Below are 19,531 nucleotides of genomic sequence, written 5' to 3'. Positions count from 1 at the left end.
ATAAAAAAGGCGCGAAAAGCGACCGATCGCACGGAAAGAAAAAGACGCGTGCCGTGTAACTATAGCAATTCAACTGACTCTTCATTATCTCATCAAGATTATATACGCATTAGAAACAATACATCTTCAAAATGTGAATACCATTGTTATCGAGCACTATTGTGCCACAATGGAAGAAACATAGTGATTGCCCGATTGGCGTGGGTGACATCCTCATAATCCGTCACAACACCTTCCATAAGCTCACATGGCAAAATTTAAAACGATCATCACTTTCACCGCACCGCCGCCTGGGTGTAGATTTGTACGTTAGATCGCCAATTGACGAATTTACGCAAAGCTGAATCAGCTCATGCGACATCTACATTAGAGCTCAGAACCACAAAAGTAAGGGTGTTTGTTTATTTTACGCACTGAAAAGCAAGATTCGGTGGTGATTATTCGTTTTATTTCAATTTAGGTTCATTTCAGCCATTGAATGTCGTCAGTATATGGTAAGAAAGTTGGAGTTTTGTATATTTATGATGGTTTCAACACGCGATTTGACCAAAGTCATAGATAATTTTCGAAAATTTTAAGTTTGACAATGCATACCGGTTATTGATACTATGGATAATTGCAATGAAATCGATATCATATCAAATTGGCTGATATCATTGATTATGTAGAGGCCGATACGAGAAGGATTTGCAGTATTTTTAGCGCAAAACACCCTATTCATCGTTTACTTAGTTGAAAAAAATTAAAGTTACAATACTTATAACAAGCCATTCCTCGTAATGTACATAACACATTGTAAAATGATAATTTTCTAACCTCTAACCGCTGAAAAGGTTAGAAAATCATCATTTTACAATGTGCTATGTATATTACGAGGAATGGCTTGTTATAAGTATTGTAACTTTATTTTTTTTCAACTAAGTGAACGAAAAATACTGCAAATCCTTCTCGTATCGACCCCTACATAATCAATGATATCTGCTAATTTGATATGATATCGGTTTCATCGCAATTATCCATAGTATCAATAACCGGTATGCATTATCAAACCTAAAATTTTCGAAGATTATCTATGACTTTGGTCAAATCGCGTGTTGTAACCATCGTAAATATACAAAACTCCAACTTTCTTACCATATACTGACGACATTCAATTGCTGAAATGAATCTAAATTGAAATAAAATGAATAATCACCACCGAATCTTGCTTTTCAGTGCGTAAAATAAACAAACACCCTCACTTTTGTGGTTCTGAGTTCTAATGTAGATGTCGCATGAGCTGATTCAGCTTTGCGTAAATTCGTCAATTGACGAATTTACGTTCGATTTAGAACCAGATGGCGCAGCGAGTAAAATGAGGATGTTTTGTTTTTTTGGTATGAAATTCGTTCAAATTTTCTAGAAAAATCAGAATTTATCTTCAAATTTCCCTGTTTCGCGTATTCTTTCCACGCTGAAAAGGTTAGTAAATCAGAATTTTACAATGTGCTATGTATATCACGAGGAATGGCTTGTTATAAGTGTTGTAACTTTAATTTTTTTCAACTAAGTAAACGATGAATAGGGTGTTTTGCGCTAAATATACTGCAAATTCTTCTCGTATCGACCCCTACATAATCAATGATATCAGCCAATTTGATATGATATCGATTTCATCGCAATTATCTATAGTATCAATAACCGGTATGCATTATCAAACTTAAAATTTTAGGTTTGATGATGCATACCGGATATTGATACTATGGATAATTGCGATAAAATCGATATCATATCAAATTGGGTGATATCATTGATTATGTAGGGGCCGATACGAGAAGGATTTGCAGTATTTTTAGAGCAAAACATCCTATTCGTCGTTTACTTAGTTGAAAAAAATTAAAGTTACAATACTTATAACAATCCATTCCTCGTAATATACATAGCACATTGTAAAATGATGATTTTCTAACCTTTTCAGCGTGGAAAGAATACATGAAACCGGAAAATTTGAAGATAAATTCTGATTTGTCTAGAAAATTTGAACGAATTTCATACCAAAAAAACAAAAGACGGGTGGGTAATGTCGGGGACATAACCGGAGTGACGTAGGACTATACAAAGGGGACAGCTTTTGTTAAATATATATTTTAAATTTATTGTTTTATTTTCTTCTCCTACGTGAATACCTACCTATCTACCTGAAAAATGGATTAGTTTACTGTTTACTCTTTATGAACATGTTGATGGTTCTGAAAAGAATCTTTGGTGTTGTGTTTTTGTTATCACTCGATATTCCTATCTTGTTCGGTTAAACCTTCCTGTTTAGCTATTGCGTTTGCCACTCGCCACAGCTTTCACAGTTGGAAAATTTCTTCCCATCCAGCTTGTGACATATTGTACAGTAAATTACATTCAATGGCACGTCGCATTACCACCACTCAGTGTCGGATTGGAGGTAATTTTAACCTGTAATTGAACATTTGTGATGACAGTGGTACAGTTTCGACTTTCAATGTGGGGTCATAATTTGGACCCCGAACTCTATGTTTACAAAAATGTCCAACTAAATAAGTCGCATTACAGGTCCGTCCAATTAGCTAAATGTCGAGATAAGTGTAAATTACTGTACTTTCAATCTAGAAGCAATTTAAGAATTGGTGAAAATCAATAAGCTCAGAACAACTGCCAAATTCACATACCCATCATATCCTGGCGAACAAATTATGAAAAAATCAATTTGTGTTTTATTATTATTTTGGATATTGTTTTAGAAAGCATTGAACTGTATTTCCTAAACTCTTTTTTGGAAGGTTTAATGGCCCTGAAAAGTGCCTTGTTTTATGGAATGGTTCCAATTTAGAAAACTTAGTACTCGTGGTTTTGAAAAAAAAAACCATTTCGAACGCCCTTGATGTCGCCTTGTTCTGGATTTGCCACCAAAGCAGTTTGTATAAAGAACAAACTTTTTTCTTCTGCTACCTGATGCCGTTTTGCGATTGCGTTTGCCACTCGCCACTCGCTGCAATGCCTGTTGTCTTGATGTCCACCGAACCGAATGTGTTCTGTTCCGAATGCGGGTTTTCTTATCGTCGCGAGCAGCTTTGCCAGCTAACTTCGGCGGCCGAAACTATATAACGCCGGCTAGGTGGACTGGTGCACTGGTACTAACGCGCTCGGCCTAGCTACCCTTGCGGGGAACTTCAGATCAACACGGTTCGAGCGGGATTTTGCCTTTCCCTTCACTTTTCCTCCTTTACCATGTCCAGACATGGCTGCTTGGGTTGGTTTGTTGATGTGTTGTGATGTGAACCGATGTGGTGTACGGTTTGAATGAGAATTATCGTTACGGCAGCGGAGCGGGGATTTTTAAGCTGACTGGCTGGCTCGAGAATTACGCATGTGTGAGACTGCGACCAATGTTTCGCTCATTTTTTTTCTTTTTCCTTTCCAATCGTGCTTCATTCTATTTCGCTGCTGCTCTGGTTGCCCGTTTTGTTCGGTACGATTTGAGGAGCACAAAATGGACCAATTAAAAATGGGCACATAGTGCATTTTGACAATGCTTGATATTTCACAATTATTCAATTATTTATCCCAAGAAAAATGAAATGTTATTCGTTATGATAGATGCGTAGATATATTTCCTATCAATTGATGCAAAAACCTTTGCGATCTATTGAGAAATGTTCGAGTTATAAGCGTTCCAAATCTTGCATTTTTTCCTACTTGTTCAGTGCCTAGATTTCCATTTCACCCCCTATATCTTCCGGTTAGACGTAGTCCTACGTCAAAACATCCTCATTTTACTCGCTGCGCCATCTGGTTGTAAATCCAACTCAGCTCATGCGACATCTACGTTAGAGCTCAGAACCACAAAAGTGAGAGTGTTTGTTTATTTTACGCACTGAAAAGCAAGTTTAGGTGGCGATTATTCATTTTATTTCAATTTAGATTCATTTCAGCCATTGAATGTCGTCAGTATATGGTAAGAAAGTTGGAGTTTTGTATATTTACGATAGTTTCAACACGCGATTTGACCAAAGTCATAGATAATCTTCGAAAATTTTATGTTTGATAATACATACCGGTTATTGATACTATGAAAAATTGCGATGATATCGATATCATATCAAATTGGCTGATATCATTGATTATGTAGGGCCGATACGAGAAGGATTTGCAGTATTTTTAGCGCAAAACACCCTATTCATCGTTTACTTAGTTGAAAAAAATTAAAGTTACAATACTTGTAACAAGCCATTTCTCGTAATACACATAGCACATTGTAAAATGATGATTTTCTAACCTTTTCAGCGTGGAAAGAATACATGAAACCGGAAAATTTGAAGATAAATTCTGATTTTTCTAGAATATTTGAACGAATTTCATACCAAAAAAACAAAACATCCTCATTTTACTCGCTGCGCCATCTGGTTGTAAATCCAACGTAAATTCGCCAAGCAAAACACCCTATTCGTCGTTTACTTAGTTGAAAAAAATTAAAGTTACAATACTTATAACAATCCATTCCTCGTAATATACATAGCACATTGTAAAATGATGATTTTCTAACCTTTTCAGCGTGGAAAGAATACATGAAACCGGGAAATTTGAAGATAAATTCTGATTTGTCTAGAAAATTTGAACGAATTTCATACCAAAAAAACAAAACATCCTCATTTTACTCGCTGCGCCATCTGGTTATAAATCCAACTCAGCTCATGCGGCATCTACATTAGAGCTCAGAACCACAAAAGTGAGGGTGTTTGTTTATTTAACGCACTGAAAACCAAGATTCGGTTGTGAATATCCATTTTATTTCAATTTAGATTCATTTCAGCCATTGAATGTCATCAGTATATGGTAAGAAAGTTGGAGTTTTGTATATTTATGATGGTTTCATCACGCGATTTGACCAAAGTCATAGATAATCTTCGAAAATTTTAAGTTTGATAATGCATATCGGTTATTGATACTATGGATAACTGCGATGAAATCGATATCATATCAAATTGGCTGATATCATTGATTATGTAGGGGCCGATACGAGAAAGGTTTGCAGTATTTTTAGCGCAAAACACCCTATTCATCGTTTACTTAGGTGAAAAAAATTAAAGTTACAATACTTATAACAAGCCATTCCTCGTAATATACATAGCACATTGTAAAATAATGATTTTCTAACCTTTTCAGCGTGGAAAGAATACATGAAACCGGGAAATTTGAAGATAAATTTTGATTTGTCTAGAAAATTTGAACGAATTTCATACCAAAAAAACAAAACATACTCATTTTACTCGCTGTGCCATCTGGTTGTAAATCCAACGTAAATTCGTCAATTGACGAATTTACGCAAAGCTGAATCAGCTCATGCGACACCTACATTAGAACTCAAAAATACAAAAGTGAGGGTGCTTGTTTATTTTACGCATTGAAAAGCAAGATTCGGTGATGATTATTCATTTTATTTCAATTTAGATTCATTTCAGCTATTGAATGTCGTCAGTATGTGGTGTCGCAACGTGCGGTTGCGACGCACCTGCTCCCAAACACCTTGAGAGAAATAAAACGTTCCCACTTTCGGCGCGCTACTGTGTTTCACCGAGAATCAAAAGAAAACACAACAATGATTCAATGATTCAAAAACAAATAGTCAGAAGTGAAAGAAAGTCCTAAATTGATTGTTATAAAAGTATTAAGCCTAATTATTCTTAATTGTATATCCTATATTATTGTAAGTAAGCTAGTAAATCGATTGTGCTATGTCTAATGCTAAAACTAAATTTACAGCTGCAAATCGAGAGAACGAAGATTCTTAAAAATAACCCCACCTCCAACGAACTAAACAAACGAGACACTAAACGTAAGTTCTCTAAATCTAAATCTAGCTGCAACACAGAAAAACTTATGATAGTGTAAAAAACCTTAAAATTAATATGTACAATTTAAAACTACTTCTATTCCTAAAACTACTATGTACAATAGAACCATTTTAATGTATTGATTTATACCTACGGTAGGAATTTTTTAACGTCGTCGTCATCGCCATCGCCATTGTATTGCGTATTGAAATAAATGTTTAAAAAACCGGAAAATTGTTTCTCTTCCGTTGCGGTTGCAACATGTGGTAAGAAAGTTGCAGTTTTGTATATTTACGATGGTTTCAACACGTGATTTGACCAAAGTAATAGATAATCTTCGAAAATTTTAAGTTTGATAATGCATACCGGTTATTGATACTATGGATAATTGCGATGAAATCGATATCATATCAAATTGGCTGATATCATTGATTATGTAGGGGTCGATACGAGAAGGATTTGCAGTATTTTTAGCGCAAAACACCTTATTCATCGTATACTTAGTAGAAAAAAATTAAAGTTACAATACTCATAACAAGCCATTCCTCGTAATATACATAGCACATTGTAAAATAATGATTTTCTAACCTTTTCAGCATGGAAAGAATACATGAAACCGGGAAATTTGAAGATAAATTTGGGTTTGTCTAGAAAATTTGAACGAATTTCATACCAAAAGAATAAAACATCCTCATTTTACTCGCTGCGCCATCTGGTTGTAAATCCAACGTAAATTCGTCAATTGGCGATCTAACGCAAAACGTAAACGATCGGTGAGACATCTGGATTTTGTTTTTGAACTATGAAAATGATGCTAATGTAACCTAAAACTCAAAAACAAATCACGTATATTTTACTTCCGGGCTTTCCAAGGTAGTTCTAACATGCAGGAATCGTGCATTTTTCTACTTGTGTTTGATTGTGCTCTCGAATTTCCTTCTTTAATTCAACCATTGTCAACATTTTTATAGTTTTCACTACTGAAAGAGGTAAATAAATAACATGTTATATATAAAATTGCGCAGAATTAAATTTCTTACAAACTCATCGCAATCAAATAATCTTTTATGATTATAACATTGTAATTTATGGAAAGAACTACAAACCTTCCATAAGCTCACATGGCAAAATTTAAAACCATCATCACTTTCACTGCAGCGCCGCCTAGGTGTAGATTTGTACGTTAGATCGCCAATAGATTATGCTTGATTCATTTAACGAATTTACGTTGGATTTACAACCAGATGGCGTAGCGAATAAAATGAGGATGTTTTGTTTTTTGGTATGTGTTGTATCTGAATAAAATATCTGGGAACACGGGAAGTAAAAATGAGAAGGAAAAGATATAGAAGTTACTAGAGTGAACAATTGAATGTGCGTTTCATTGGTTAAATCCGATTCCATCCGGAAAATACGAATACAACATTTGGCGACAGAGGTTGGAAACAACAGAAAAGTGTTTCGATACGGGTTTTGATTGAATTCGTGCGGGAGAAACGTGGAAAAAAACATTCTGCATATATTGCCGTGAAAAAACGGGGAAGCCATAAAAATAGCAAGCGGAACAAATAAAACGGAACGAAGAAAAAGTGCGCGAAGCGGACTACAAATTGTCCGTCGGAAGAAGTATTATGGAACCAGTAAATTCAGGCTTACCGAGGTTTGATCCGAGCGACACCTCCACCGTTTCAAACCGATGGAAGAAGTGGAAGCGGTGTTTTGAGATATTCTTGGAGGTAAACAATGTTACCATAGCAGAGTGAAAACGTTCATATTTACTACACTACGCCGGCAGCGACGTGCAAGATATTTATTTCAATCTGAAAGGAGAAGATGAGATACAAGTTCCGAACGGGTCGGATATTTACAAAGAAGCAATTAAACTACTGGACGATTACTTTTTGCCGCTGAAATGTTTACCAAGAGAGCGACATATTTTTAGAAATCTGGAACAAGCGGCGGATGAATCAATCGAGAAATTTGTACTACGCTTACGTGAACAAGGAAATTTGTGCGAGTATGGAGAGTGGCTTGAAGAAAACATCAAGGAGCAAATTTTCGAGCGAGGACACTCTGACGAATTGAGAGCCAAGATTTTAACGAAAGGTAACATGACGCTTGCACAGACAGTAGAGATGGGTCGTTCACTTGAGACCATCGCTAAGCATCGACGAAATCTACAGAAGCATGAAGAGGTAAATCGCATTTCTAGCTCGAGGGAATGTTATCGGTGTGGCCGCCAGGGCCATTAAGCAAACGACGAAGACTGTCCGGCACGTGACAAGAAGTGTGAAAAATGTAATCTACTGGGACATTTGAAACGATGTTGCAAAACTAAGCCGAAAAATTCACGCAAGAACAAAGAAGGTGGAAAGAAAAAAGTACGTCAAATCGTGAGCGATAATTCAGACACTGAGGAAGAGGAATGTCGAGATTCAACATCTGAAGATGGAAATAACGTCAACTTTGTGTTTGCAACCAATCCGGACCAAAATGAAATGGTTAAATGTAAGATCGGAGGAGTAAAATTGAATTGGACGATCGATTCCGGAGCAGGAGTTAACGTTATTAGCAGTGAAACATGGAAGTACCTGAAGGATCATGAAGTGAAGGTTCATTACCATACCGGTCATGTTTCGAAAACATTATTAGCTTACGGGAATAATAAACTATCGGTAAAAGGGATGTTTGTTGCAGAAATTGCCATCAAGAAGTCATCGATAAGAGACAAGGTGTATGTCGTCCGCGAAGGCGGCAATAACTTACTGGGACGGAAGACTGCAATGGAACTGGGTATCCTTAAAATAGACACATCTATTTGTGCGGTTCAGTCGAGTGAAGAAAAGATCGGGAAGGTGAAGGATGTCCTCGTCACCGTGCAGGTGGACCCAACAGTCAAACCAGTTCAACACACACAAAGTCGTGTTCCGATTCCTCTGCAACCGAAAGTTGAGAGAGAAATAGAGAAGTTATTGAAGCAGGATATAATTGAACCAGCGCCACGAGATTCGCCGTGGATATCTCGTCTGGTAGTTCGACCAAAATCCGGCACCATAGACGAAGTTCGCTTATGTGTTGATATGCGTGAGGCGAACAAAGCGATTATTCCACAGCATCACCCATTACCCACATTTGATGACATAATTCCACATTTGAACAATTGCAAAATTTTCTCTAAGATCGATCTTAACAAGGCGTTTCATCAGATTGAACTTGCAGAGGAGTCCCGTGCAATAACAACGTTCGCTTCACACAACGGGTACTACAGGTACAAACGCCTCACTTTCGGCATGAATTGTGCGTCGGAGGTGTTCCAAAATGTGATTGAGCGAGTTCTAGCCGGAATACCCGGAGTGAAAGTCTTTATAGATGACATTCTGGTGTACGGTAAAAATCAAGAACAGCATGACAAAGCTCTTTCCATGGTCTTGAATCGCTTGAAGGAGTATGGAATTACGATAAATGAACGAAAATGTGAATTTGGACGAACCCAAGTAACGTTTATGGGACATAATCTGAATGGAAAAGGAATTAGCCCATCGGAGGAAAAGGTCGACTCCATTCGTCGATTTCGCAATCCTGAGAATGTAGAAGAAGTGCGCAGCTTTCTCGGATTAGTGAATTACCTAGGTAAATTCATTCCGAATCTTTCTACGTTGACCGCGCCGTTGAGAGAGCTGCTTCACAAAAATATACGGTTCAAATGGTGCAATAAACACACTGAGGCATTCGAAAAAGTGAAGAAGGAGCTGGCAGACCCGAGGAACCTGGGTTATTATTCGCCGTATGATGAAACAATTCTGATAGCCGACGCAAGTCCTGTAGGACTGGGAGCAGTTTTGCTTCAGATTAAGGAAGGAAAGAAAAGACCAGTGTGCTACATCAGTAAAGGATTGTCATCGGCGGAAAGAGGCTACGCTCAAAACGAAAGAGAGGCCTTAGCGCTAGTTTGGGCGGTGGAGAGATTGGAGCCATACCTCCGTGGATTAACATTTAAGTTAGTAACCGATCACGAACCTTTGAAAGTAATTTTCAATTCAAAGCGGAAGCAGTGCTCGAGGATTGAGCGGTGGGCCCTAAGACTGCAATCATTCCGTTTTCAAATTGTCCATATTCCAGGGAAAGCCAATATTGCGGATCCTCTATCAAGACTTCCGAAATTTCGAGAATGTACTACATATGATGGAAAGGGAGAATCTCAACTACTTGCTGTGTTGGAAATATCAAGGCCGGTGGCGCTTTCGTTGAACGAAATCATTAAGGAAACGGTGAAGGACGTACAATTAACTGCAGTAAAGGAAGCGCTTCGTATTGACAGATGGAGTGAGGATCTGAAGAAATATCATCCTTTTCGTGAGGAATTGAGTGAAATGAACGGAATAATAATTCGAAGTGATCGAATAGTGGTGCCAGTCAATCTCCGACAGCGTGTGCTGAACCTTGCACACATAGGACATCCGGGAATCGAAAGGACAAAACAACGCCTCCGCAGCAAAGTGTGGTGGCCGAACGTAGACAAGGACGCAGAAAAGATGGTAAAATCTTGTCTCGATTGCCAGTTGGTGACAGGAACAATAACACCAGAACCTATGAATATTCGCGAACTTCCTCAACAGCCATGGTACGTGTTGGCAATGGACATATTAGGCCCGCTGCCATCCGGCGACTCGATCCTCGTTTTGATTGATTTGTACAGTCGCTTCCGTATCATAGATGTACTTCGATCAACAACAACTGATGATATATTAAATCGACTGGGCCATACATTCATGAGAATGGGAATTCCAGCAGTATTGATTACCGACAACGCTCGTAACTTCACCAGTCAGAAGATGGAAGATTTTTGTAAAGTTCATGGCATCCAGCTTAAGCATACTACTCCATATTGGCCACAGGCCAATGGAGAGGTAGAGAGACAAAATCGCACCATTCTGAAGACATTGAGAATATCTGCGCTAAATGGAACTGACTGGAAAAGGAATTTGGAGGAGGCAAACTATGTTTATTCCCTAACAAGACATCCGGCAACTGGACGCTCACCAGCAGAAATTGCGTTGGGCAGAAGATTCCGAGATTGGATTCCACAGATTCCGGAATTAATTCACGAGGATGAAGAGATCAGAGACTGTGACAAAATTTATAAGAGCAACTCTATGAAATATTTCGACTCTCATCATAAAACGAACAAGGTGGATCTTCAACATCAAGATATAGTTCTAATGCGTAACCTGTTACCACAAAATAAACTTTCGCCAATGTTTCACGCTAATCCTGCTAAAGTGATTGAAAGGCAGGGTAACAGTGTGTTGGTGGAAACAGGAGATGGTAGAAAATATCGCAGGAATTCCGCTCATCTCAAGAAACTACAACAAAGCCAGGATAGTTTCGCTGGCCAGCAACATACAACCGTTGAGGAATCCGATGTCGCTGAGAGTAACGTGGATTGGGGCACCCCATTTCCATCATCGCATCAGACTTCCAGCACACCTATCGTCAACGATGAGAGGTCACAACGTGAAGGCACACTAGAGAGACCGAGGCGGGAGGCTAGACGTCCTCTGCGGTACGATGACTTTGAACTAGAGTGAAATAATTCGAACATAAACCACTAATTGACAGAAAGAGAAATATGTTGTATCTAAATAAAATATCTGGGAACACGGGAAGTAAAAATGAGAAGGAAAAGATATAGAAGTTACTAGAGTGAACAATTGAATGTGCGTTTCATTGGTTAAATCCGATTCCATCCGGAAAATACGAATACAACAGTATGAAATTCGTTCAAATTTTCTAGACAAATCAGAATTTATCTTCAAATTTCCCGGTTTCATGTATTCTTTCCACGCTGAAAAGGTTAGAAAATCATTTTACAATGTGCTATGTATATTACGAGGAATGGCTTGTTATAAGTATTGTAACTTTAATTGTTTTCACCTAAGTGAACGATGAATAGGGTGTTTTGCGCTAAAAATACTGCAAACCTTTGTCGTATCGGCCCCTACATAATCAATTATATCAGCCAATTTGACATGATATCGATTTCATCGCAATTATTCATAGTATCAATAACCGGTATGAATTATCAAACCTAAAATTTTCGAAGAAATGAATCTTGAAAAAATCTTGAACTAAAATAGTATCTGGGTATAATTTTATTTTATAATTATGAGTTTTAGTAGGGATTTCAGAAAAAATTATAAAAAAATGATTAGGTAGGGTTCAGTGCTACGTGTTTTATGCATTCAAGTAACAACAAGCAATAACTTTCATTCAAATTTTAGAGATTGAAAATTCTCTTGGGCCCACTAACCTGATAGAGAGTAAATTTCCTCACAAACATAGATTTTAACACAAGATGTCGCACAGTATCCTAGACACCACGAATGATAGTGTCCTTGCCCTATTACAGAAATGATGGAGCGAGATCAGAAAATCCGGATATGCATCATTATTGGCGATCTAACGTACAAATCTACACCTAGGCGGCGCTGCGGTGAAAGTGATGATGGTTTTAAATTTTGCCATGTGAGCTTATGGAAGGTTTGTAGCTCTTTCCATAAATTACAATGTTATAATCATAAAAGATTATTTGATTGCGATGAGTTTGTAAGAAATTTAATTCTGCGCAATTTTATATATAACATGTTATTTATTTACCTCTTTCAGTAGTGAATACTATAAAAATGTTGACAATGGTTGAATTAAAGAAGGAAATTCGAGAGCACAATCAAACACAAGTAGAAAAATGAATGATTCCTGCATGTGAGAACTACCTTGGAAAGCCCGGAAGTAAAATATACGTGATTTGTTTTTTGAGTTTTAGGTTACATTAGCATCATTTTCTTAGTTCAAAAACAAAATCCAGATGTCTCACCGATCGTTTACGTTTTGCGTTAGATCGCCAATTGCCCGTCATTTCAATTTTGTCAACTTTACACGATCAATTTCATTGTCATTCTGACGAAGTAATGTCATTATAATTTATCGTGTAGGGGACCCTTGAGATTTTCGCTTTTGCATTCGACACAACAAGAGAAACAAACCAAGGCGTTATACTATAGGTGGATCGCAATGTCAAAATTGCTGTTCGGCCATTGCTCGTGAAGAAACAAATTTGTTTATAAAACAAATCGTATCTTTTGGTGACAAATGCATTCGTTGGCAAAATAGTTGCTCGCGCTTTACTGTAGCTAGGTAGCTAGATAATTTTCTGGATGCCTATTATAACAATTTCTCTATTGACGTAGGACTACGTCTAACCGGAAGATATAGGGGGTGAAATGGAAATCTAGGCACTGAACAAGTAGGAAAAAATGCAAGATTTGGAACGCTTATAACTCGAGCATTTCTCAATAGCTCGCAAAGGTTTTTGCATCAATTGATAGGAAATATATCTACGCATCTATCATAATGAATAACATTTTATTTTTCTTGAGATAAATAATTGAATAATTGTGAAATATCAAGCATTGTCAAAATGCACTATGTGCCCATTTTTGATTGGTCCATTTTGTGCTCCTCAAATCGTACCGACCAAAACGGGCAACCAAAGCAGCAGCGAAATAGAATGAAGCACGATTGGAAAGGAAAAAGAAAAAAATGAACGAAACATTGGTCGCAGTCTCACACATGCGTAATTCTCGAGCCAGCCAGTCAGCTTAAAAATCCCCGATCCGCTGCCATAACGATCATTCTCATTCAAACCGTACACCACATCGGTTCGCATCACAACACATCAACAAACCAACCCAAGCAGCCATGTCTGGACATGATAAAGGAGGAAAAGTGAAGGGAAAGGCAAAATCCCGCTCGAACCGTGTTGATCTGGAGTTCCCTGCAAGGGTAGCTAGGCCGAGCGTGTTAGTACCACTGCACCATTCCACCTAGCCGGCGTTATATAGTTTCGGCCGCCGAAGTGATCGAGTTAGCTGGCAAAGCTGCTCGCGACGATAAGAAAACCCGCATCCGGAACAGAACACATTCGGTTCGGTGGACATCAAGACAACAGGCAGTTGCAGCGAGTGGCGAGTGGCAAACGCAATCGCAAAACGGCATCAGGTAGCAGAAGAAAAAAGTTTGTTCTTTATACAAAGTGCTTTGATGGCAAATCCAGAACAAGGCGGCATCGAGGGCGTTCGAAATGGTTTTTTTTCAAAACCACGAGTACTAAGTTTTCTAAATTGGAACCATTCCATAAAACAAGGCGCTTTTCAGGGCCATTAAACCTTCCATAAAAGAGTTTAGGAAATACAGTTCAATGCTTTCTAAAACATTATCCCAAATAATAATAAAACACAAATTGATATTTTCATAATTTGTTTGTCAGGATATGATGAGTATGTGAATTTGGCAGTTGTTCTGAGCTTATTGATTTTCATCAATTCTTAAATTGCTTCTAGATTGAAGGTACAGTAATTTACACTTATCTCGACATTTAGCTAATTGGACGGACCTGTAATGTGACATATTTAGTTGGACATTTTTGTAAACATAGAGTTCGGGGTCCAAATTATGACCCCACATTGAAAGTCGACACTGTACCACTGTCATCGCAAATGTTCAATTACAGGTTAAAATTACCTCCAATCCGATACTGAGTGGTGGTAATGCGACGTGCCATTGAATGTAATTTACTGTAAAATATGTCACAAGCTGGATGGGAAGAAATTTTCCAACTGTGAAAGCTGTGGCGAGTGGCAAATGCAATCGCTAAACAGAAAGGTTTAGCCGAACAAGATGGGGATATCGAGTGATAACAAAACAATAAACTCTTTAGATTGAAGATAATTTTGTGATACTGAAAAGGACCCTTTTTAGCCTGCATGTGAATCCAACGAGCGAACAAATCGTAATGAATGTATTTTTTCGCCATCGCTCCCTTTTAACGCTGATTCGTTCGTCTCGTTGGACTCGCCCCTCTGGCTGAGTCTGCCGATTTGTCTCTATCCTGTGAGTGTGTACCGCTGGAGTATAAAACACGCGGACCCCAAAAAAATATCTTATTTTTTTTCAAACCGTAAACCCGTGTGGTTGTACGGCATCGGCATCGTAGACGTAACAAAGGAGGACAAGTTAAGGGAAAGGCAAAGTCTCACTCGAACCGTGCAGGTCTCCAGTTCCCTGTTGGTCGCATTCACTGATTGCTCCGCAAGGGTAACTAAGCCGAACGGATTGGTGCCGGAGCACCAGTATACCTAACAGCGATTATAGAGTTTCGGCCGTCGGAGTGCTCGAGTTGGCTTGCAAAGCTGCTCACGACAATCAGAAAACCCGCATCAAGAACAGAGAGGTTCGGTTCGGCGCTCATCAAGGCAACAATTAGTTTCAGTGAGTGGCAAAGTGTTTCTCCGGCACGTCGCATTAAATGTAATTTACTGAACAACATGTCACAAGCTGGATGGGGAGAAATTTTCCAACTGTGAAAGCTGTGGCGAGTGGCAAACGCAATAGCTAAACAGGAAGGTTTAACCGAACAAGATGGGAATATCGAGTTATAACAAAAACACAACACCAAAGGTTCTTTTCAGAACCATCAACATATTCATAAAGAGTAAACAGTAAACTAATCCATTTTTCACGTAGGAGAAGAAAATAAAACAATATATTTAAAATATATATTTAACAAAAGCTGTCCCCTTTGTATAGTCCTACGTCACTCCGGTTATGTCCCCGACATTACCCACCCGTCTTTTTAATTTTCTAATTTAAGTGGTCGAATCATAACAGTGTAGAAGGAAGTTTTTAGTATATCTTTTCGCTTCTAGTCGTGCAATCAATGCCTTTCTATCCAAGCAAGATGTACTTCTGTTTGGCTTCCATCGGCGGGGAAAAGAGTACTATCAGCTTACGGCGATGGTGACAAGAAATAACGCTGATTGTGGCTCCACTGATTTCGCTCAATAAGGAGGAAAATGCTGTACATATACCGGGAAGGAGATTACCAGATCCAGAAGATCCGGAAAGGGCTGTTACAAGTAATTGGTTTTGCATAAAGGCTAGAGCAAAAGGAGGTTGACAATGATTGCAACAGGTTCGTGTTTACTTCTCAAATTAGTTGTCTTTTGTGTTACTAATTTGCCATATATTACAGGAAAGTAACCAGTTGCGTTGGATGCTCTAATCAAGGGAAATCCTGAGCCTTGAATTTTGTGTTTTTATTTCGTAAACACCGTGGCAATACTGCTGATATTTGAGATATAAATTAGATTAAGAGAGTGCACCATTTTTCACGAATATATATTTGCTTATTTTTTCCTTCAGCTATTTTCCCCAGCGAGTTAATATGAAACCATAACCACACAGCCAAATAAAAAGTAAATAATTCTGAAAGCTACGTCTCGCTACCAGGGGTATGACTAAAACGTCAAATCCCTCATATTGCCAGTGTACCCAATATTGCTGCGGTTCACTGACATTTTGGTGCTGTCAATTACTGTTGTTTACAACTCGGTCCGGTTATACAGTCGAATAGTGGCTAACTTTAATAGCTGATTTACACATTGACCAGTAATTGGCGCCAGTTACTTGAACGTCAACGGCACGCCATATTTAGATCACCAGTTGACTGGTGCTGTGCGTTCATACACATTTTCAGCAACTGGACACCTTGGCTGTCACTTTATCCTCGATGACGAATGACAGTGTCCTAGGTAGTGCGGACTGAATCAAAACGGCTGTCAAAAAAGATCCAATTGAAATGTCAAAAGAGATCCAACGATCTGGAGTGTTATTTTTCTTATGATAATCAACACTATAAAAGAGGTATTGTTGTCAAGGGCAAAAATAATTAAAATTATAAAATGACCGAACTACATTTTTCCGTCAATTGTTCAATTAACCATTGCATCTCTGAAAGAGCATCTAAGCCTTTCACTGAGAAACGCATTTTTAATGTCCCCTCTCTTTGACATAACGTTTCTTCCGAACGAAATAAAAACAAACGAAGTCAGAGTCACGTAAATGTTTACTCCTGCGATTTGAAAATATTCGATAAAAAGTGGAAGGAAGAGATGCCAGATGATTTTTAAAAATAGTCTGTAAAAATATGTGAATGTCTGTTAAAAATGGGGAAAAGTCTGTAAAAGTTTGCAGATCTATAGAAATGTCTTTTAACGTTAATTTTCACATATTCATTAATACTTTGTACATCGCGCCAAACCAATATAGTGGTTCTCAGATCTTCGTCAAAAGTTGTAATTTTGTTCTTTATCGCAAAACATTAGACTCGTATTTTTTTAATTTTTCATTAGGGTGCCCATTTCCATTTTAGGGTGATCCAAAAAATCATTTTTTCCACTTTTTCCCAAAATGACTTTTTTCAAAAATTTATAACTTTCGAACCACTTAACCGATTTAGATGATCGACACATCAAATTGAAGCCAATGAGTTTTAATTGAGAAATATTGAACTTGCAGGTAATATGGATCCTATTTTCGTAATTATTGATTGTAGTCGTTTTTTAATGTTTTCATGGTTTTGGACTAGGGGGCACCATATTTTTTTATATTTTTTATTGAAAGCTTAGAATTTTTTTTCATAAAATATCTTGATATCAGATATGCTATTTTTTCGTTTTAGAAATATGATTTTTCAAAACTAATCGATGGTTCGAAAAACAATTTTCCCCATTTTTCCCATTACAAAAAGTCATAACTTTTGAACTATTGGACCGATTCATATCATCGGTATATTAAATTGAAGCTTACGAGTAATTTTTCTTTGAAAAAATATTCCTTCTGCGAAAAAATTGAATTTTTGCTTTTGTAATTATTGATTGAGTTAGTTTTTCATAGTTTTCTCGGTTAAAGATAGGAGCGCTATATTTTTTTATATTTTTTATGGAAAGCTGAGGATTATTTACCTAACATATCTCGATATCAAAGATGCTATAATTATCGTTTTTAAGTTATAATTTTGTAAATTTAACATTTAACATATTCATATGTGACTAAACTAGACCTATGCTACTAGAATCCAATCTTCCCGCAAGTGTGATATTATTGGCTTGGCTTATTGGCTTCAATTTAATATATCGATCATCTAAATCGGTGTATTCAAATTAATCAAATGTTATGATTTTTTGCAGAAAGTTATTTTTGGACAAAGGGGGAAAAATGATTTTTTGAACCACCGGTGAACTTTGAAAAATCATATCTAAAAAAACGAAAAAAATAGCATCTCTGATATCGAGATATGTTATGTAAAAATTCCTCAGCTTTCAAGAAAAAATATAAAAAAATATAGCGCCAAAGTCATAAAAAATTAAAAACGACTAAAATCAATAAATACTAAAATATAATTATTCTTTTCGCAAGTTAAATATTTTTTAATAAAAGGCTAGGTCATTAGTTTCAATTTTATATGTCGATCATCTAAATCGGTTCAGTGATTGAAAAGTTATTAATTTTCGTTTGTCATTTTTGGGAAAAAGTGGAGAAAATTGATTTTTCGGACCACTTAATAACTTATGTGTTGTATGTGTGTTTAAATGTTTCAACGATCTACATATACATACATACACATACATACGCGTTGTTAATTTTTATAAAATTCATTATTTCTTCGTTGATATATTGGACATCCACCAAGGCTTGCGGTGTTGTCGTTGATGAAATTTATAAGAAAATGCAGTGTATACCATCCGCCATGCAAGGCTATACAAGTTTTAGATCACCACACGGCCATGAACCATGTCTGTGGTAACAATATCGAACAGTAACCCATATTTCGTCATAAGCAGACCCAAAAGCGAATGTAAATTGTTGAAAATAGAATGAAAATTTTTATTCGATGTTGTTCAAATACTTAGAAGACATAGTCCTGACCCTAACTTAACTATTTTCAATAAATCTCCTTGCATTTCAGCAAAACAATCTTATCTAGAACAGAAAATAATTATCAGAGACAATTTTCGTTCAAGATTTTTCCTTAACTGCATAGAATGCAATTTTTCATTAATTGTTTATAACCGTATGCTCTCTTTCGTCTGCAATGATGTCAGGGCAAAAGTACTTATGTGTATGAGTTCCAAACTTTATACACACCAGAAAGACTGCCGGGCCGCTGGTTGAGTATCGCTGGTCTAACGTCATGTGTATTGATATAAACTAAATATAATAACTTTTCTGTATTAAAACTGTGGAAAAATGTCATATGGTGAGTCAAATATTTTTGATGTGATGGATAGAGCCTCTTATTTTTCAAAAACCTGTGAAATATTGTTATATCCAAAAAGTCTAAAACAAAAATAGAAAGTGTTTTACAGAAATGTCTGTAAATTTACAAACATATTTGTAAATCTGGCATCTCTGGTGGTCTGAGAATTTATTGCAAGAAATCGCTTGAAAACATGCATGAATTTGCTTGAAAATGAAGTAAATTGAGTCCGCACCACTTAGACAGTGTCGACGTCTGGTGGCGATAACCATTTTGGGAGGCAAATTAATCTTTATCGGTTTTGTAGGCCCGGAGGCAGTTTTATACTGTCAAAATTTGAATGAAAAATGTTACTTCTTGTTAATTTACTAATTAAAACACGTCGTACTGAACCTTCATCAGCTGTTTTTATATAAATTTCCTGATATTTCCATGATTTTATTGTCTATTATCATTTTCGCTTCACAAATCGAACACATGAAGCACAATACCGTCAACGCGAATGAAGATTCTTCCATGTATACGTTGAGGGAAT

General features: G+C 37.1%; 1 protein-coding gene across 1 annotated transcript; it reads left to right on the top strand.

The window, feature by feature from the left end:
• Positions 1–7,951: 7,951 nt before the first annotated feature.
• Positions 7,952–11,428, top strand: LOC129766142 (uncharacterized protein K02A2.6-like). Its single transcript, XM_055766608.1, has 2 exons — positions 7,952–8,035; positions 8,180–11,428. The coding sequence occupies exons 1-2, from the start codon at positions 7,952–7,954 to the stop codon at positions 11,426–11,428; spliced, it is 3,333 nt and encodes a 1,110-aa protein (XP_055622583.1).
• The last annotated feature ends 8,103 nt before the right edge of the window (positions 11,429–19,531 follow it).

The sequence above is a fragment of the Toxorhynchites rutilus genome, chromosome 2 (assembly GCF_029784135.1).
Source record: "Toxorhynchites rutilus septentrionalis strain SRP chromosome 2, ASM2978413v1, whole genome shotgun sequence".
NCBI lineage: Eukaryota > Metazoa > Arthropoda > Insecta > Diptera > Culicidae > Toxorhynchites > Toxorhynchites rutilus.
The sequence above is the reverse complement of the archived record's forward strand: the minus strand, read 5'-3'. Positions and strand labels throughout refer to the sequence as shown.